A 21,471-nucleotide genomic window follows, 5' to 3' on the forward strand; every position below is an offset into this window, starting at 1 on the left:
GACTTCTTTTTTACATCACCTCCTCCCTGCAGTAGGGTGGGGATAAGGTGGTAATTAAGACTTAGCATCTTGTTGGGAACTTGGGGCCTTCCATGTCACAAAACTGCCCGCACCATCCTGTCATCTGGTTTTCCAAAGGCCACCCAGGGACACTGGATGCCCTCAAAGGTTTTAATTCTCTGGGATGACTGTTCTTGGTTACAGGTATTGTGTTAGTTGTGAGCATCAAGCCTGGTGTCACTCAGAAAGTGAATGACATCAACCGAACAGGCAAAACCCCTGAAGTCAGCACTGTGGATGCCATGTTGGACCTGATCAGGTGAGTCTTGCCAGTGAGTGACTTCCTGGATATGCCATCTGTATAGTTGCGCAAGGCCCCATGGGTGATTTAATGCTCTGGTGTCTTAACATTCGTATGTTAAATGAGTGTATGTATAGTGTACATGTGTGGAGGTCAGAAGACAACTTCAGCTTTTAGTTCTTTGGCCTTATTTGAAACAGCATCTTTTCATTGGCTTTGTGCTGTGTATGCCAGGGTAGCTGGCCCTTGAGCCTCTGGGGACTCTCTCCTGTATTTGCCTCCATTTTTATCATATAAGCACTGAGATTATAAATATGGATTACTGTGCCCTGCTTTACATGAGTTCATGGGATTTGAACTCAGATCCTTGCATGTGTGCAACAAGCATTTTATACCCATTTAACCATCCCCCAATCCAATGTCTTAGCATTTCTAATAATTTGTAAATTATCGTGCATCTCATTTTTCCATAAATCCTACTGCACATTACATAGCCAGGACTCTCTACTTGCCAAGCACGGTTCAGAGAGTAGTGGATAGAACAGGATCTAGTGTAGGACTTAGGATGGACAGATATACAGGAACTGCCCTTGTTACGTAAAGACACTGGGCAGAACTGGGTGGTCAGTTCTGAAGGTTACCTAGAGAAATTCATGTTTTTATTGTTACAGAGAGACCCTCTTTCCTAAAGTGGTCAGCACTACAAACAATTAGTAAATCAAAAGTATCAATTCAGGCATATTACAGAATATGTACATATTGGGGTTTGGTAATATAGGACCATGGTTGTCTCTGCACATGACAGTCTACTGTACTCTCACATCACTTCTGTCCATTTCCATAGAGTGGTACAACCAAGACATGAGGAAATGCCAAGACAGCCAATGACGTACTTACATCCTTAGTGTTTTTCTTTATGTTTTAGCTGTGCTCCCACACCTAACTCATCAGCAGAAAATGTGACCTCTTGGGGTTCTGGAGTCTCCAAGGCATGCAATTTAGTGTTTTATAGGATTCATGTTTTTTTTTTCCATTGGTATTTCATTGGTTTACATATTTAATTTGGTAACTATGTTAGAATTGCAACAGGAATGAAGGATTCAAGGACAGATATAACAGCCTGTAACAAAAATGGAAGGATACAGAAAATCAAATAACTGTCTCAAGTGTGAGTGTCCATCTGCCTGTGCAGCATCTCCCCAAGAAGAACACGGCTGTCACTTATGGAGTCTGTTAAATGGAGTTGACGAGGAGAGACTTCTGTTAAATGATGGTTGGCTAAAAGGAACTCGGGAAGAAAGAGATCAGTCTTAATACAAGGGACACTCTGCAAAGCAGAAGGCAGATGAGAAAGCAGAGAACCCATGCTCTGCTAGTCTCAAGCCTATTGACATATAGAACTGAACAGCCCAAAGCCTGTTTCCCTCATATAAGCCTGTTTTCCATCTCTCCAACAGGAACATGTTCCCTGAGAACCTGGTTCAAGCCTGTTTTCAGCAGGTAATTAACATCAATGGCTTTGTTCTTGAGTTGCTCTTTAGTTCCTATGACCGACTGACTTCATTTTCAGCTATGACACAAGAAATGGAAGTAGCCCATCAAAAGCAACAGCTTGAAGTACACCCATGATTAATAACGGGGTTTCAGATGAGTGAATACAGGCCATGACTGACAGTACTCACTTCTCACCTAATACTTTCCCTCAGAGAAAAGCAAGAATCGGCCAACATGTTCTATTTTATTTATTTGTATTTTGAAGAGCTGTGTTATATGTGCTAAGAATTTGGGCTCCCTGCACATGTGAAGCAGTAGACAGAAGAGCTCTCAATCTCTTCTTCCTATCCCTCTCTAGGCAACCATCTATGTTTAACGTGGTGACCCACCCCTCCAGAACCGGGTCTTGTCCTTAACCAGTAGATGCCCAGTGCTGGTGTTCTGCAGCAAAGGCATGGGTGTCTTTTCTCATGAATGTTTACCATTGTCTTCACTCCACTGAAAATTCCTTTTCTGTTTATCAGGGCTCCTCAAAAGAGCTGAGTTGATCACAAACTGCTGTATTCATTTGCATAAATTATGTGGACAGAGACCTCTATATATACCAATAAAATTGGCAATTACATTACTCTCCACAACTCCTACCAGAAACAGAACCACCTCTATTTACAAGGTGCCTTTGCAGCTCAGCCACAGTAGCCATTTGTAGAGTTCAGAGTTGGCAGATTCTGTGTGGGGGACATTTCTTTCTAGTATCATATACTATAGTAGCTTTTTCTCAACTTACCATGGTTGAAGCCTCACAGAACCAAACAGAGCTGATGGGAGAGATTCAACAGATCTCTCTTTCTTTCTCCCTCTCTCTCCCTCTCCCTCTCCCTCTCCTTCCCTCCCCCCCCCTCTCTCTCTCTCCATAGCCTGGAAGAACTGTTGATTTGGTCATAACCACCCAGTTACACCTTTTTACACCTTTCTCAGAATATATTAGTCATCTTGACTATTTTTATCAAAGCACTAAGGTTATTTTTCCAGATTAAAAATGATCAGCTTATAAAAACAAAAATAACTGACAGGAATCTCCCTGTCTGTGGAAGCACCTACAGATAAAGCCTGCTTCCTTCCACAGTACTTCTCCATCCATTTCCCCTCCCATGAAAGCACGAGGATGTTCTGGTATTACTGAATGGCAGTAATGAGGAAGTCTGGGGTTTGGATTTTTAGATCCCAATTTTAGACCCATTCCTTCTGGGGAGGATCCTCAAAAACTAGAAGCAATAGGAGCATCATCTGAAGAACCCTTGGATGTCAGCTATTTGGCTAAAGTAATATCCATTTGGTGTAGCCTTGGATACGGGGGAAAAAATCTTTCTACTTTGTATGCCCTTGTTTTTCTTCCATGTGCAGTACAAAACCAAGCGTGAAGAAGTGAAGCCTGCTGGTGATCCTGGGGGGAACGGAACGGAGGCATCTGTCACCACGGCCATGACAACAATGTCTGAGGTACTGTCTGCCACCCACACCCCTCCCCAGCATGCATGTGCCAGTCTTCAGTGATAAGAGGGAAAGATGGTCAGTCTTCATGATGCACTGAATCCATATTTCTGAGTTTACCCTTTCTTCAAACATGTCTGCAGCCCTAAAATCAACACTTGTAATCTTTCACAGTCCCTCAGGAGTGGCACAAGACTGAGTATGTCAGTATGTCAGCTCCAAACGGAGGTTGAATGAGGCTACAATATATCTTTCCATTTCAGTTTTCATTCAATAAACAGACATCCATTTTGGTCTATGTTTCATTCCAGTCTTAATTTCCTTTTGTGTGTTTTCTTGATGATTTGGTTCTCTACTTTGGTTTATTTTGCTTATTTTATTTTGTCCTATACTGCACTGAGGATCTCTTTCACTTGCTCTTTATGGATGTGGGTGAGTGGTGAGGGATATTGGGGATTGAACCCTGGGCCTCCTGTATGCCAGGCAAATGCTCTACCCTTGAGCTATTTCCCCAGCATGCTCTCTCTCTGGCGCTCTCTCTCTCTCTCTCTCTCTCTCTCTCTCTCTCATGCTGAACTCTCATAGCTGAAATTATGGGTCCTCTCATACTCTCATGCACTTTACTCAGAGTCACCCTTATTATCTTCTCTGTTCTGCCTTCCCTAAGAACCCATCTACGCTCATATACATATTTGTATACGTGTTGTGTGACTTTTTTGTTGTTGTTGTTGTTGTTTTTAAGACAGAGTTTCTCTGTATAGCCCTGGCTGTCCTGGAACTCAACTTTGTAGAACAGGCTGGCTTCGAACTCAGAGATCTGCCTGCCTCTGTTTCCCAAGTGCTGGGGTTAAAGGCGTGAACCACCACCACCCGGCCACGTGTGTGACTCTTACCACTAAGATAAGACCCAGCCCCATAGAATTTTCTATCTAGAGTCCATGTATAAGAAAAAATGCAATATTTATGAGTCTGGCCTATTATGCTTCAGTTCCAGTTATAACCCTTTTCCCCTGCAAATGATAGTTTTATTCATCTCAATGGATGAATCCGACTCTACTGTGTATATACACCACATTTTCTCTGTCATTCGCCTATCAGTGGGCACCTAAGCCATACATGTCTTTGCTGTGTGCTGTGATGCACACGAATGTATAGGTGTCTCTGAGCATGGGGATGAGTGCGTACCTTGGAGTGGTATTGCTAGATCACATCTGCACCCTTGCTGTCACTTGTTTTCTTAACAACAGCCACAATGACTAAGGTTGGATAGAACCTCGGTAGATTTTTAATTTGTATTTCAATGATGGTGAAGGATATTATACATTTTTCATATATTTGTTGGCTATTTGTTGACTTTACTATGTAAAGTGGACATAAGCATAATAACGAAATGCTCTATCATGTTTCTAAGTACAAGAATGCTGTGATGCACTTTGCAGAAAAAAAATATATGGGGGCTGGAGAGATGGCTCAGTGGTTAAGAGCACTGACTGCTCTTCCGAAGGTCCTGAGTTCAAATCCCAGCAACCACATGGTGGCTCACAACCACCCGTAATGAGATCTGACGCCCTCTTCTGGTGCATCTGAAGACAGCTACAGTGTACTTGTAATAAATAAATAATATATATATATACATATATATATGTATTAAAAAGCTTTATTCAGGCATGTTGTAGTTCTGCTAGCTATGAATTCCATGCTAGTCAATCAATGGAGTATGGAAAACCAGACATCTCTAAATAGAAACACACATTAAGCAAGGCCATGCCCTGACTGTTTGATATGAACAGTGTGGCAAGGCTTGTGTCTTCTCCATATGTACTAACACAGTGTTCATGGAAACTGCATGGAACAAGAGTCCCAGGAGTAAAGAGCATCACAGAGTGAAAACAATGAGCCTCGTCACTGAGCCTTAGCCACTCCTTCCCCTTGGGTGCTTTGGGGATGGACTGAGGCTTACATGGCTACCAACACAGAATACAGCCCCGGACCAACACAGAATACAGCCCCGGACCAACACAGAATACAGCCCCGGACTCCTTGCCTGAACCTCTCTACCTGAATGTGATTCTGAGTTCAGACCACCTTGGACTTGAGAAGAACCTTACAGCATGTGTGCTCAGTAGCATACTACTTCTCTAAGTGGGGTCCAGTATCACGCCAGAGTCAAGCACCACCAGTGTGTCTGCAACAAACTCATGAATGTTCTGCTGAGTAAGAAACACAGCGGCCAGTCATCTCCATTCAGCGTAGATTTTTGTCACCAGAGGAATACACCATCTTCCTTCTTAAAAGGGGAACAAAATACCCATGGAAGGAGTTGCAGAGACAAACTATGGAGCAGAGACTGAAGGAAGGACAATCCAGAGACTGCTCTACCTGGGAATCCTTCCCATATTCAGTCATCAAATCCAGACACTATTGTGGATGCCAGCAAGTGCTGGCTGACAGGAGCCTGATAAAGCTGTCTCCTGAGAGGCTCTGACAGTACCCGACTAATACAGAAGTAGAGGCTCACAGCCATCCATTGGACTGAGTACAGGGTCCCCAATGAAGGAGCTAGAGAAAGTACCCAAGGAGCTAAAGGGCTTGCAGCCCCTTAGGACAAACAACAATATGAGCTAACTAGTACCCTCAGAGCTGCCAGGGACTAAACCACCAACCAAAGAGTACACATGGTAGGACTCATGGCTCCAGCAGCATGTGTATAGCAGAGGATGGCCTAGTCAGTCATCAAGGGCAGGAGAGGCCCTTGGCCCTGTGAAGGTTCTATGCCCCAGGACCTGGAAGAGGTAGAAGGTGGGTTGGTGAGCAGGGAGAGAGAGGAGGGAACAGGGTTTTTTTTTTTCTTTTTTTCTTTTTTTTTTTTTGGAGGGGAAACTGGGAAAGGAGATATTATATAACATGTAAATAAAGAAAATTTCTAATAAAAAATCAATAGACTTTGAGAACTATGGAGATTTCACTCTGTGAAATTGGAGAATCACATTCGTAGACCTGAAGTGGCACTTTGTAGTAGGCCCACAGTAGACTTCTGAATGACCTAGAAGGAAATATTTGTTCTGGGTTTGAGGGGGAGGGGAAGTGGGGTGAGAAAGGGAGGAAAGAGAAATGGAGGGAGATATGAAATGATTCATTTATGAAGAAGAATATTCCATCGAACTTAGTAATTAAATTAAAGCTGGGTTGATGGTACCTGCTTGTAATCCTGGCACTCAAGAGGTTAAGGCAAGATCTTGAGATTGAAGGCACCCTGGGCTACTGAGTGAGCCCTTGTCTAAATAAATAGGGACTTGGAGAGATGGCTCAATGGGTTAAAAGCACTTGGTGCTTTTCCAGAGGATCTGGGTTTGGTTCCCAGCACCTACTCTGGGTAGCTCATGACTATCTGTACTCCAGCTCCAGGAGATCTGATACCCTCTTCTGTCCTCCATGGGCATCCCCATATATACAACACACACACATACAAAATAATCATAATCATAATCATAATCATAATATAACAACAATAATAAGTGAGTAATATAATTTAAATTCAATAGGTCATCATTGGCTCCCTGCTTCCTACTGCAAAAGAATCAAACCAAACCAAACCAAACCCTTAACGTTCTCCCAACTATAGCCATGGGCCCTCTGTGGCCCGGCTGCTTCTTAGTTTTGCAGCATGCCTCCCAGGGCGAGGGCTCTCTTCTATCCAGATCCACCTTTCCACTTGCTCCTTATTCCTGTCTTTTGGTAAGGTCCCACAGAGGGTTCTGAGAACCGTCCATATTGGGATTGCTGCTGCACACTGGAAATAAAGAGTAGGAGACAGATATGATATCTGTCCTCAGGCAAGGAGTGATGAATGTCATCATCAGAGAGACCATGGTGCTTTGGGAGCATTTGGGGGCCACTAAGGATAAGGGAGATGTGTTGAAGCAGGATACAGAGAGAGGCCCAGCCCATCACATCCTCTGCCCTCGGCATGCATCCTTCTCGAGCATGCTTGTCTTGTGGGTACCTACCCCTCACCTAGTTTTCCCTAACCTCACAGATATTCATGTCCTAGAATCTATGTAACATTATAACTCATAGCGTGGCTATGAGTTGGTCACCTACAGTCTCAGTATTGGCTCAGGTTTCTCCTAGCTCGTCCAGTCTCTCCAGCTACATTTTAAGACCTTACACCATATAGCCTGTGCACTTAGAACATTCTAGCTGTTCCCTAAACACTTTCTGTCATAAATAAGAAAAGGCTGGTACCCCCAGTGGCTCATCGGCATAATTCTTTATAGACCCGGCCTATCCTACACAGCTTGTGTTATCCCTTAGTAAGTTTCATGCTATTTTTTTTTGCTCAGAATGAAGTGATGAAATGATTCATACTATCAGATGTCTGGCTAGTTTTCATCTCTTTAAAATCCCGTTGGTTACATCAGACCCAAGGCAGTGATGAATGTCCCTTGGCGTCGTTTTAAAGAAGGAACAGATGGTATAATGTCCTCTGAATGTTCATGCTGGTAAACATCATGTAGTTCTTGCATTATTAATTTCTTATCTTTTTAAAAAGACACCTCCAAATATAGCTAGTGGTTAACCCTGAAAAATACCTCCATTATAAAATTCATAAAAATGTGTGACACCCGCAGCATTGGGATTTTTCAGAAAGCACGTTCACAGATGGCCTTGTTAAGAAGACAAAGCCCACTGGGCATGGTGGTGCACGCCTTTAATCCCAGCACTTAGGAGGCAGAGACAGGAGGATTTCTGAGTTTGGGGCCAGCCTGGTCTACAGAATGAGTTCCAGGACAGCCAGGGCTATACAGAGAAACCCTGTCTCAAAAAAAAACAAAAAACAAACAAACAAAAACAAAAAAAAGAAGATGACAACAAAGCCCCATAAACCTCAGTGATGGGGGACAAAGCGTTCCACATGCAGACTTCCTTCACTGTCCTTTTACTTCTTAGGTCTCTTCTTAGAACGCTGATTCCCATCATGCTTCAGTACCTTTCCTTGGGTTTGATCCACAGAACAAGACAAAGGAATACAAGATTGTGGGCCTGTACTCAGACGGCATCAATGTCCTGGGCTTGATTATCTTCTGCCTCGTCTTCGGACTTGTCATCGGAAAAATGGGAGAAAAGGGGCAGATTCTGGTGGACTTCTTCAATGCCTTGAGTGATGCCACCATGAAAATCGTCCAGATCATCATGTGGTGAGCAGAGCTGATTGACGCCATGTTGTTTCCCCTGATCACGCCTTCTCAGATCTGGGACAGACAAGGAGGCTTATGCTTCTAAGCGGGTCCTTTCTAGAGAAGGCAGACACTGAAAATCAAGATTGGGCGTTACCTGATCTCACAAACCTTCTCAGGAATGAGTCTAGACCTAAAAGTCTGTCAGCCATTGTCTCTTGCCTCAGATGCCTGGAGAGCAACCTGCACCCACCCAGCCTTCCTGTCAGTAGGGACGTCAGAAAGTTCCAGGAGTGTCTGAACACTAAGTGTTTCTTCTTAGGCCCTAGGCAGAAATGAAATTCAAGATATTCCCAGGTGTTCTAGCCTAGGTATGACCACATCTGAAAGCTGCCTTCTAGCATCCCGAGACACTGCCTGTCTGTCCTGCCTGTGAGATGCCCCCAAAATTCAGCTCTCCGGAGAGACTTCTGCCGCCCCCCAGCTCATGTGGAACTGGCTCAACATTTTATAATCTAAATAGTAGAAATTGACAGGGAAATATCCAGTGGTGACAGCCAAGGAGGTCATTTAATCTCACTAAAACCTCAGCTCCATCATAATAAAACCTAGCCCAGGGCTGGGGGAAGAGCATTAAGTGAAACGATGCATATAAAATACTTCCCTGGCATAGGGCATAGCTAAATAGAGCTCCACAAATGGAGCTGGTGTGGCCACACAGAGTGCGGTTCCTATTGCTTCTCCGATGACACCTGAGAAGCAAGATGATCATGGCTGGAAAGATTTGGGTCATGTGAGATGAAGAGATAGAACATCCGATGGTGGGTGTGTGCACTATATGTGTGCTTCTGCAGCACACAGTATTACCTGCACCCCCTTAATTTGGGGGATGCTGGACTCAAAGCTGAGCCCCTGGCTTCCTGATTCTATCCTGTGGTCCTCTCAGGGGAGACACAAGCACACGGAGCATGCCCACACTGGCTGGTTCCCTCCCCAGCAACCTGTCTGAGAAAACCTCTGAGGACTGAATCACGCCTTTCTTATACTTGCTTTCTAGCTACATGCCGATTGGTATTTTGTTCCTGATTGCGGGGAAGATCATAGAAGTTGAAGACTGGGAAATATTCCGCAAGTTGGGCCTTTACATGGCCACCGTCCTGAGCGGGTATGTCTGACTCGAGAAGAAACAGAACTCCCTGCAGATACATTGGGGTAACTGGAGAAAGGCCAGGGCGCGGCTCTTCTCCCATGGAGGAGAGCAGGGCATCAGGGCTGTCCTTTAACAGCTGTACCGTAGGTGGATCATGCTGTGCTAATTGCCAGCTCCTGGCAGAACAGCTTGGACCAGACTTTGCCACACACTTCACTGGTTGTGGTTCACACAGGAGGGAAAGCTCATTTGTAGGCTCTTGGGGCGATTTCCTGTCCCTTACTTTCTTGAGAATATAAACGAATCAAGCAGGAAAGAGTACCTCCCCCATATCCCAAGGCTGGAAGAAATTAAGAAGGACCTAAATAAATTCCATCTCGCGTAAGTAGGAGGACTGGGCATGGTTCTAAGGTTCTTGCTGAGCTGGTAGCTACGGCTGTGTCTTGTGTCAGGAGGGTGTCCAGATGCTAGGGGAATAATCAGGCTGTTCAGTAAGTGTTCGAGACCTTTCAGAAGCCATAAAACAAAAAGGTGCCAGGGTTGAGTCTCTTGCACGTTTCTTTCAGCCAAGCTGTTGGCTCCTTAAGAAGAGGCTCTGAATGGTGCCTCCAAAGCCCTCAGCAAGGCGAGGATGGTTCTATCTGCTGAGAAGTATGGAGCAAGAGGATAAGTAAATGACACCGATTTTCTTCCCACGGGCCAATCGCCCACCTTGAGCCATCAGATTCCCCTCTCAGAACCTCACCACATTGAGGAGTTCCCACAACACAGCAGTAGTTGTTAACCTGGTGTGCCAGAAAACACAGCTTTCCAGCCATACAGAAGCAGCCTGGTCCAGTAGTGTGTGGGTCAGAGCTGAAGTGCAGGACCACAGAGATGAAGAAGTGAGGCTTCTACTTTCTACTAGCCCTGTGCTGGAGCTGCTGCTGAGCCAGGCCCTACCGGGGGTGGGGTGGGTAGTGATGTGCCTGTCTGGGATAAAAAGCCATTTTTAATGGTGGGATAAAAAGCCATTTTTAATGGGGTTCTGTTGAGTTCTTGTCTCTTGTTCTATTTATGTTTCTAACAGAAAACTAAACATCGTAGCACAGACATCACGATTCTCTGCACTAAGAGGAGTCTCTCCTTATACTCTCGAGATTCCTCTTTGTAGGGCTCACTGTTCATTGTGCATTGTCTAACTGAACAGTTAGCTTGTCACTTACATGTGCACGCATCTGCTAGTGAGTCTCGTGTAGGGCATTCATGCAGCGAGTCTCCATTTAGAGCAACCCATAGATTCCTAGGTGAAGCACTCCGGGAGCACAGGAGTAATAAGGAAGTTGGGGCCAATCCTAAAGCGCAAGTTTCTCCTGGTTGTGACTCTGACCTCCCTCTTAGGTGGTAGACAGCATTCCAGAGCTCAGTCCAGAGGATGGGGTCGGGTGGCCTGTGAGGAAAGCTATAATGAGGTATCATGGTTGGAGGCAAATGTGACCTTGAAGGGAGACTTGGCTTAGCCAGGGAAGGTATGGGACATTTCTCTGAGGTTTGAAACTTCTGTAGAAGTTGGCAGTGATGATCACTGCACCCAGTGCAGGAATGCATTACAGGGACAGAGCAGATGATGTGACGCTCAGTGAGCTTGGCGATCTAAATTTATCTTCAGAATTTGCTAAGAACTTTGACAAGGTGTTTCCTCTGCTAAGCAAGCCTTGACATCCCCATCTGTGGAATGGGGACATCTGTTTGCTGTCAGACGCCTCTGTCTCATTTGGGTCTTTGTGAAAGTTTAAAGATATCATGATTTTTTGAAAGCTGACTGAAAAGCAGGATCAATGGGAGGATGTGGTATTGAGACTTTCTCCCTCTTGTTTGCAGGCTTGCAATCCACTCCCTCATAGTACTGCCGCTCATCTATTTCATAGTCGTGCGGAAGAACCCCTTCCGCTTTGCCTTGGGCATGGCGCAGGCTCTCCTGACAGCTCTCATGATCTCGTCCAGGTAACCAGGAGGAGGAGTGTCTGGGAGAAGCCTCCAGACAGTGCTCTGCCAGCTTTTGTCACTTGGTGAAGACAACCGCAGCTTCCCGTTTCCATAGGCACCTTTGAGAGAGAGTGCCTATACTCTCTGCCCATCTTCTTGAATGTATTTCTCTAATGTTCTAAGTACTTCTTACACTCTTGCTGTGGCCTGATACCCAGGAATGATTCTGATGGGGGACAATGGTAGGCACAGCTCCTCCTGTTTTGGATCTGGCCAAAAGTATTAGGTTCAATTCCCAGCACCCACATAGTGGCTCATGATTGTCTATAACTCCAGCTCCTGGAAATTCAACACCCTCTTTGAGCCTCTGAGGGCACCAAGCATAAGGATATACATTCAAGCAAAACACAAACAACATATACATAAAATAAAATTAGAAGAAATTATTTTCTGAATTACCAGCATGCTTTGGGCCCTTTTGGAAAATCAGGGTTTTTTTGGGGGGTGGAAACTGAGGCCTGGAATTCTTAGACCTAAAATCTTTTCTCTTGATCCCGTAGTTCAGCAACCCTGCCAGTCACATTCCGCTGTGCGGAAGAAAAGAACCAGGTGGACAAGAGGATCACAAGATTCGTGCTGCCTGTTGGTGCCACCATCAACATGGATGGCACTGCGCTCTATGAAGCCGTGGCAGCCGTGTTTATTGCGCAACTGAACGGCTTGAACCTGAGCATTGGGCAGATCATCACCATCAGGTGAGGTACAATGTCACTCTCACTGCATCACTGCTCAGACTGCCTCAAGTAAACGTGATCCGTGGAGAGAAACCGAGAAGGGCCCAGAGATGGAATGTTCTGTTGGTTTATAAGTCCCTGCCCAAGATGTAGGATAGACTCATGGTGCATGGAATTCCTGCCTTAGAAGATGGATAGCTGAAGCATCTCTGGTCAGTTCACTGTGAGCAACAGGTGCCAGACATAGACTCCACACCAAAGATTCAAGGTTGAATCCAGCACCAGCCCTTGCTCTAACGGGAGTTCCTGGTGGACAAGGGTTAGATACCCAAATAAATGCTGGGTTTGTGATAGGACTCTCACAGAAAATTGATTGTGGGTCATGGGGCCTCAATGAGGGAAGGATTATACATACCTGAGAAGAGGAAGGAAAGATTCCTAGAGGAGGGAAAAGTATAGGTAAATCTTAGATGACTAGGAACAGCAAGAAAAGACGAGAGCTAAGTGCTCAGAACAGCAGAAATATCTCAGAACCTAACAAGAGTCCAGATTATCATCATATCATGAACAGATTTGCATTTTAAAGTATGGTGGGAGTATTTAAAGCATCTCTAAAGTGTTTTTAAAGATAATTAGCAGTATGGTGGGAGGCTTGGATGGGAGCAGGGACCACAAACTAGAAGATCAGCAAGTCATTAAATGGCCTCTATCAAGACATTCCCTGGGCATACCTCAGTGTCAGTGAATCAAATTGTCTGGATTTAAGAGAGTGCTTATAAAGTCCCAGTGCCTACCAAGTGAGTCCCCATTTAATGTGAGGAATGGGTGACATTATTCGGGAAGAGTTTGTGGAGAAGAGAGAACTGAGGGAGAAATCTCAGAAAATCCTATTAGAGGTAGCCGAAGGGAAGTGGGGGGGAAACAGGTGGAAGGGAACCAGGGACATCAAGGAAACCTGGAGACAAGAGGTTTGTTTTCAAAGATTAAGATATTCCAGTGTCTGATGTCAAAAAGAATTCAAGGCAAATGGAGCCTGAAATTGATTATGGAGGTAGGAGAAATGACATTGGTGTTGTGCACTAGGACAGCATCAATAGCCAGTAGCCCCATGTGGCCAATGGCTGGCAGAACTGGATAGCACAGATGTAGAATAGACTCATGACTATAGACAGCTCTGCTGGAATGCACTGTAACAGACCAGATTCCTGTTGATCTCAGGACCATAGTTCGGGTTCAAGTGTCAGTTTCAGATGAACCTGGGCGACCTTCATTTATGTTTCATGTACACTTTCTCTGTGGTTGTATGAAGTATGTGTAGTGTGCTTAGATTTTAACTATGATCTGACTTTTGAGATCAGCTGTGGAACTTTCCAACCATAGTGTCACATTAGTCTTGGATTTCGGAGAACTTAGGAGGTTGGACTTTCAAATTAGCTATTGATGTCATCATGGTCAGGTTGACTAGGGCCTCAGGAACAGGGTCCTCCTCTTGGCTGATTGAAGAGTAAAAAGAAAAAGCAAGACTGCAGCACTCAGCCAGGTTTTATTGAAAGCACACAAAAGTACACAGACAGACAGACTTCTCCAGTCCTAGAGAGGCTCCAGGATCCAGGATCTGAGTTTTCCTGGCAGAGCCAAAACTTTCATGTGTTGGAGGGTGGGACAAGTTCTCTTTCTCCCTCAGAATTGACTGGATTGGGCTGTTGCAATGGACTGGGTAACTCAGAAAGCTTAATTGGTTCCCACAATTAGAGTCCCCTCTCCCCTACTGAATAATCAACACCAGGCAGTTTCCTCTGGCAGGGCTTTACCTTGAGGGAGAAGGAAGTCGGCCATCTTAAATATTTATGGGAAAGTAGAGCATCTTTTCCCTGTCTGCTTGCTTACCGGAGAGCTGCCAGACTCCTGGTCCCTCGGTGTTCTCAGTGTTGTTCCGGTGGTGGCTGCTGTACGCAGAGCAGCGTGTGTATTGATTCTGTCAGGAACGGCACAAGTAGTGTGTTCTGAGTTTGCTCAACGGGTACTAACCTGAATTTTCAGGGTTTTGTCTACACAAAAGCTGTCCAGACATTTAACCCCTCAAATGCAGGGGTTGAGATTTGGAGAAGCATCTTGCTGAAGACATAGTAAATTGCCGAACCAGGAATGTAAGCCAGATATGTCTGATTTCAAAACCTGTGTTCATGCCAGCTCACAGTCCGCCCACCCTCCAGTCCTGCTGAGCCTGGGTGCTAGGGCAGGCCTTTGCATCTTAGACGCTGAAGGCTTAGCTGTGCCGACGCAGGATATGTTTAAACAGTAAGTAAGTTTTCATCTATCTCCCCTCATCGGGAGACGGAATGGTCTGAATGTCACACCAAAGCCAGTCCAATGGCAGCAGCTTTGTGAACAAGTCCACAGTTCAAGAGCCCATCCTCAAGCTTGTAAGGACATGGTTAACCACAACATGTTGAGGCTTCCAAGGGGATCAGTGAGCCTGGACACAAATCCCTTCTGATCAAGAAAACCTCTTGGTACATTGTTGGATTTTTTTTTTTTTTTTCAAAAAGGACTTAGGACAGACAGCTCCCCTGGATTACATAAGCCTAAAACTTTCAGAAATGTTGGTACAACCCCAGAACCAAGTCACTGTAAACTGGCAGCCATCACCACTACGGGAGCACATACTAGGCAAAGCAGCTGGCGGGCTGTTGACCTGTGAGTGACCTCTAAGACATCACTAGGCAGATGAATGGGCAGGGCAGCAGAGCCTGTTTGAGAATCCAGAGGCCTTTGGAACCCACAGGAATACGCATCTGCAGATGGATCTGGGCTTTGTCTAGTTTACATCAGCAGTTTATGCACCTTTGCCTTTCAACCCGCCCGCATCTGGAAACAGGACTTTACCCTGAGGGTGAGGCCACAGCTCCAAAAAGCACTGTGGGTGTTTGTGCCTGCTCTTCCCATTCAGTGGGTTTTCCGGGGTGTGGTGAACCTTGATTTCTCCAGAATGGTCCAATTAAAATAAACATACTGCTGGTAAGAAACTGGATAGTGCCAGGAGAAATATCCCAGTGCCTACTGTGAGCTCAGGAGGGATCTTGTCAAAGACATGGTAATGAAGTCCACCTGGCTACCTACCCAAGATTCCAAATCGCTCTTCCTTTTGTGCAAAGGACATCTGCTGGCCTGAAGGAGCAGTCAGGAATGCTTGTACCTTGGGCAGTGTCACAATTCTGTGCCTTACACAGAAGTTCTTAGAGAAGACAAGTGCCTGATGGCCAGGCACTATGTAAAACCCGCCTAACCCTGGCTTGGCCCCTCTGCCTTCGCCTCAGACATCCTTGCCTGTCCACTCTACCATCCCTCTGCTCATCTTCCCGAGACAACTGAAATTCCTGGCACATGCTAGGTGCTCTGTAAATGACTGAGCAGCTGAGACGGGAGGAGGGAGGCAGCAAGGGGAGAGGGATCTGACATTTATGAAGGTACTGGATGGGTAGATAAAGCCTTGTATGAAAATACTTGTATAAAAAAGTCGGTAACTCCCCGCCCTCTCTCTGAGTGACTGCCTCAGTTTTGTGGATGGTTGCTGTTCTGCACTTCCTAGCTATAGAGTGATCTGCCACATGCGCTCTTCCTGTTATGGCATCCTGCTCCTCTTAAGCCCCTACAGTTGTGTGGGGGGGGTGTGCATGCGCGTGCGTGCGTGTGTATGATCCACCCATCCATCCAATACACTCACACACACACCCGCACACAAGCATGCACACACATGCACACACACACACACACACACACACACACACACACACACACACGCACGCACGCACAGACAGACAAAGACAGAACTGGTGATTTGACAAATGGGCTCTGACTGCCCAGTATGGGAACATAACAGTAACAGCAGCCATGGAGCCTGTGTCAGACTAAGGCCTTGATGGGAGAAATGGATGTCTAACCCTTTCCTGCCATTGTGTTTTGCCTGTAGCATCACAGCCACTGCTGCCAGCATTGGAGCTGCTGGGGTGCCCCAGGCTGGCCTGGTGACCATGGTGATCGTGCTGAGTGCAGTGGGGCTGCCTGCTGAGGACGTCACCCTGATCATTGCCGTTGACTGGCTCCTGTGAGTTGGGAGGGACAAAGCCTTGGTTGGCTGGGCGGGCAGCTTCCTAGCCATGCAGACTCTCTGCTGTGCTGCGCCTTCTTCCTCGCCTTGCCTAATGAGCCGTCTGTTACTGCTTTCATTTCCTTCTGGCAAAGCTGCCTGGTTAACATGCTTAAAACGAATGCTTCATAACTTCCGCAGGGGTCCTCAAAAGCCAGTGAGCTCCATCAGTTCCTGGTATACCTGGCGACACTTAAGGTTAGGGAGTAGGTGGGGGGTGGGGGGCAAGATTAAACACAAGACAGTGGAGCGAAGGAGCAGGGTAAGCCTATCCCCACACATCCCAGTCCCGAGTTAGCTTCATTAGCAGGACGGCATGCTTCAAAATCAGTGCATCTTCCCAAGCATCTTTGACATCCTCTGGGCTGGTGACGAGAGCAAAGGTTTTAGCATGTGCCTGTGTTTAAATCCTCATCTGGTATCTTAGCAGGTTTAGGATCTTGAAGATGTCCCTTAACTTCTCTGAGTCCCAACTGCATTATTTATGAGATGGGAAAATTATGCCTACCTCAGTAGCTTGTTAGGGGCCAAATGGGCTCATGTGAGCCAAGTTTCGGGAAGTGTGGCTGGCAGTCAGTACATGCTCAACAGAAGGAAAGTTGTTCTATTGTTATGACGGCAATGAGTCAAGCCAACCACTCAGCCCCAGACAGTTCCCTCCTATCTTATACACACATACCCCATACACAGAACATCTGTGAGAGAAGATGCCTCCTTGACACCCACAATTGAAAGTGGAGCAGCCTGATCTCTGGCTTTACCTTGAATACTCATATCTAGATATCTGCCTTCTAGTTCTAAGTTCTGGCTCTGCCCCGCCCATCAGAATAAGTATAGCTCCATACTGAACCTCATTTCCTATTAGAGAGAGACCAGGGTTGAACAGTTCATAAACAGCAGCTAAGACTGGAGAGAGGGGATGTACGTGGTCATGCTGTGGAGGTTCCAAGCCTATACCTGGCATGGAAGCCGTGATCACTGCACAGAAATGGCCATTTCAAGTAAAAATTGAAAGCAGGCTGACTTGAACCCCCAATCTTTCCTACAAGCAGTGGCTTTTGCTTCCAAGATGAATGAAGGTCCAAACTATAAGATGCAAAGATGCTGGCCCAGGGCAGTCCCTGACTGAGGGCATGCGCATTGGCATGTGTAGTCACTGTTGGCTTCCCAAGTGTCCTCTGCACAAGTGTGCTCATGTTCTCAGTTCTTTCACCCAGTCTCGGCATCAAAATGGGTACACCCCCCCATTGGCCTTCACTATAGGCCTTCCTGCCATTGGGCTTAAGACACACTGAGGGTGAATCAAGGAGGAATCCATTTCTGGGCTGGCCTGTATTTTTTGGGACCTCATTGTTCTTCCATGTCCCTGCCAGGTTGTCCAAGGAGTGACCTAAATGGTAAAGGAATGAATATACCAGGGACACACCTGAAGCCCACGCACCATCCAAACCCCAAACCTCTCCCCTTAGTCAAAAGAGAGCTCCTAATTCCAAGGGTGTTACACCTGGGAAACTCACAAAACAGAAGTCAGAGCTGAAAACCTTACTCTGAGTTCTGAGTCATCCTTAGAACTCTGCGTATATCTGGAGGTACCATTCTTATTTGGAAAGAAAGGAGGGAATTTCAGGAGTCTGAGATGTCATTGCTACTTTATTGCCTCCTTGTCATTGCTACTTGACTGGGAGCACGGACCAAGTGGGGCCCATTTTCTTATTCATCCCTTTAGAAAGCACCTTCTGCTCCAGGCCGATGAAGCCTCTGTTGAGCCAGGCAGACAGCATTCTGCATTGACTCAGATCTTAACTGAACACATCAGAACCTTCCCTTTCTCCACAGGACAGCTATGGAAGAGGAAAGCTGAGCCCATTCTGACTTCCCTGTCTCTTTCCCAGGGACCGGTTCAGGACCATGGTGAACGTTCTGGGTGATGCATTTGGGACGGGCATCGTGGAGAAGCTCTCGAAGAAGGAGCTGGAGCAAATGGATGTTTCATCTGAAGTCAACATTGTAAACCCCTTTACCTTGGAACCCACAGTCCTCGATAACGAAGAATCAGATACCAAGAAGTCTTACGTCAATGGGGGCTTCGCGGTAGACAAATCTGACACCATCTCGTTCACTCAGACCTCACAGTTCTAGATGCCTGGCCTCAGATACCCGGGATTGTGAAGGCCATCTCCACGGGAGCCATCTCTTAGCAAACTCCAACATTAAGGAACAAGGACACTAAGAGTCAGCTGTACATTTAGTTTGATAAACAGACCTCCAGATTATTTTCTACATTTGGCTTTATAGCCTTTGATCTCTGGGTTTGGGGTTTGGGGGTGGGATGAACTGAGAGGAAACTAAGAAAGTTGTGTTATCTAGATTTTCTAATTCTATAAAACAAAGTTTAGAAGTATAAACTTAGAAGTAGTAACTATTGGGATTAGGTCATAGAGAAATTGCTTTCTCATGCATAGACCAGTGTTTGGGGTTTTTAAACAATATTAATTGGTGACAAATTTTTACTCAGGCTTTCTATTGATTGGACTTCCTTTTGCCTTCTTTTTATAGACTATAATGCATCTCAAAAGCCCCCACCCACTTAATGTGCCAAATTATCCATTTTGACCTCATCTCCAGCTCCTCTCAAACTACCCTGGGTTAAAAAAAAAAAAAAAAAAGGATCAGCATAGTTCTGCAATAACAGTTTAAAGATAGTTGTGGGGTTTAGGGGAAGGGAAAGGGTTTTTTATTCAATGTACTGTATCGAAACACTGGTAGCTGGTACCCAGTGTTCGGTATAGAACTATATGTATATGTGTGTATATTTATTATTTTCATGTAATTTGCAAGACAGAGATCAGTAATGAACTATCAATGTGAAATAAGCAGCTTTCCTTGTACTTGAATCAAAACGATAGTTTCGGCCAAGATGTGCTTCGGAGCTCACCAGAACGCTGTCAGACGCTCTGGGATGAGAGATCAAGTTACTGGGTTACTGTGATTCAAGCCCTAAAGCAGAAACAAACTGTGGTGAAACTCTAAGACGGCACAGCGGCACAGCCGTTCACTTACAACAGCTAGGGTCAAGCTCCCTGGAGGGGGGACTCCCAGTTAGCATGGAATAAGTACGTTTACAAAGGCACTGTTGAGGCAGGAAGTGCTCAGATAGCAACGGAAGGCTTTGTTCTTCAAGTAGACCTCAAGACCCACTTCACAAGGCTGTCCCTTTTCTGCCCTTGGTTTTCTCTGCCCCGCAGGGCCAAACCAGCAGTGGCAAGCCATCACCCGAGCTGTTTCAAAACAGGCTGCCTAAACTGAAAAGGCCTCCTTGCAAGGTGGCCAAGCCATCCTTACACTGGAGTCTTTTTATTTTATCTCTTGGTATTTTTATTTTTTAGGTTTTTTTTTTTTGAGACAGAGTCTCTCTACATAGCCCTGGCTATCCTGGAACACACTATGTAGGCTAGACCAGCCTCACACTCACAGAGATCCTCCTGCCTCTGCCTCCTTAGTGCTGGCCTCAAAGGCAAATGCCACAATGCCCAGCTCTACACTGTATTCTTACAGAAGAGAAGCCAGGCCATAAGCGATGGGTGCCAGTGGTTCAGGGGAAAGGTTCAGTCCTTCTCTGAAGAGGACTGTCCTGAGAATCTTGGCCTTGCGGCTTAGACTCCTGTGTACCTTTCTCCTGCTAATTCCTGAAGATGGCTTATGAAAAGTCTGTGCTTCTGTCCTTATCCTGCAAAAAGAACCCAACAAGAATTTGTTCTTAGCATGGAGATGGATTCATAACAGCCATGATTCAGTAGTGCCCTTAGGTCATCTTAAACTCGCGCTTTTATATTGAAGACGCCAGGAATTGTGCCAAAGATAACAGGAAGGTAAGCGAATGCTCAGTGTTGGCCACGTCCACCTGAAAGCTACAGACTGACCGTCACAGTGACCCGTGACTCCGAACTTTGAAGTACAAATATCTGTATTCTTCATAGGAAGTAAATCTAAATCTAAATGAGGTTTAATGAATACTTTATTTAGGGATGGAAGGTTCTGTCCCCTTATCAGGTGGCTCTCATTAGTGGCAGTGAACTGGCAGAGCTGCTCACAAGGTCACTGGGGTCATCCTTGTAACCAGCCACTTAACACACTGTGCTGTTAACTCGAGGACATGTTCCATTTCCTTCTCAATAAACATCTCCCACACTCTTTCTCCCCTTATCTTTCTGCCTCTCATCTGTTTTATTTACCTGGGTAGGTGTGAGAAGGTGAATTGTGGGCTAGTGCTAGAAGCTCTCTAAGATCGTTGGCTTTAAAGCCAGAGAAGATCGCCTGGGAAATGTTTTTTTGTCACCCAGAGAATGAAAGGTCAGGACTTAAGGAAGACATATTGATCCTTCTTGTTCACCAGTGAAGGTTACAAGGCTGAAAGGCTGGGCCATTATGCGCAATTGGGCTCCTATTGTGTGGCTGAAAAGGAAATAGGATTTGCTAGAAATTGCTATCCTGTGAATCAGCGGAATCTCAATAGCATGATGGCTTGGTTCACTGAAGGGCCAGTTCTACCCTCTGAAATAGGACTATCAATTATGAGTGGCTGGATTTGGATGCCCTTGAGAGAGATGATATGAGAGAGACCTGAGCACCCCAGGTACCAGTCTCCAGAACAGGATTCCTTTGTGTAATGGATATCAAAGGAACAGACAATTTCCTGGCCCCACCGAAGAAAGGCAGCATAGAAATGCCACTTGCTTTCTGGCCACAGGAGTTCAGGACAGAATCTTGACTGCAGTGTGAGGTGGAGACATTCCCAACAACACACCACTTTAGAACAAAGTTTGGAATAGCGGGTGGAACTGAGCAGAGGCCCACCTCATGAGCTTAGCCATCTCCCAAATGATACTCATGGAGAGTGTCAGTACCAGTACCAACAGGTAACTTTAATTTTTGTAAGCTCTCTAGGTTATTAAAAACCCACCTCTGAAGCCAGGCACAAACCTTTAATCTCAGCACCTGGGAGGCAGAGGCAG

General features: G+C 45.7%; 1 protein-coding gene across 1 annotated transcript in view; it reads left to right on the forward strand.

The window, feature by feature from the left end:
• Slc1a1 (solute carrier family 1 member 1) overlaps positions 1-20,662 on the forward strand; it is a 79,622-nt gene extending 58,960 nt beyond the window's left edge. The window contains exons 4-12 of the mRNA XM_031390038.1: positions 205-319; positions 1,759-1,801; positions 3,200-3,295; positions 8,300-8,484; positions 9,521-9,628; positions 11,474-11,596; positions 12,139-12,333; positions 16,283-16,417; positions 18,352-20,662. Of these exons, the coding sequence (XP_031245898.1) occupies positions 205-319; positions 1,759-1,801; positions 3,200-3,295; positions 8,300-8,484; positions 9,521-9,628; positions 11,474-11,596; positions 12,139-12,333; positions 16,283-16,417; positions 18,352-18,598 (1,247 nt within the window). The 3' untranslated portion in view covers positions 18,599-20,662. The remainder of the gene's footprint in view (positions 1-204; positions 320-1,758; positions 1,802-3,199; positions 3,296-8,299; positions 8,485-9,520; positions 9,629-11,473; positions 11,597-12,138; positions 12,334-16,282; positions 16,418-18,351) is intronic.
• Positions 20,663-21,471: the final 809 nt, after the last annotated feature.

The sequence above is a fragment of the Mastomys coucha genome, unplaced genomic scaffold (assembly GCF_008632895.1).
Source record: "Mastomys coucha isolate ucsf_1 unplaced genomic scaffold, UCSF_Mcou_1 pScaffold21, whole genome shotgun sequence".
Classification (NCBI taxonomy): Eukaryota; Metazoa; Chordata; class Mammalia; order Rodentia; family Muridae; genus Mastomys; species Mastomys coucha.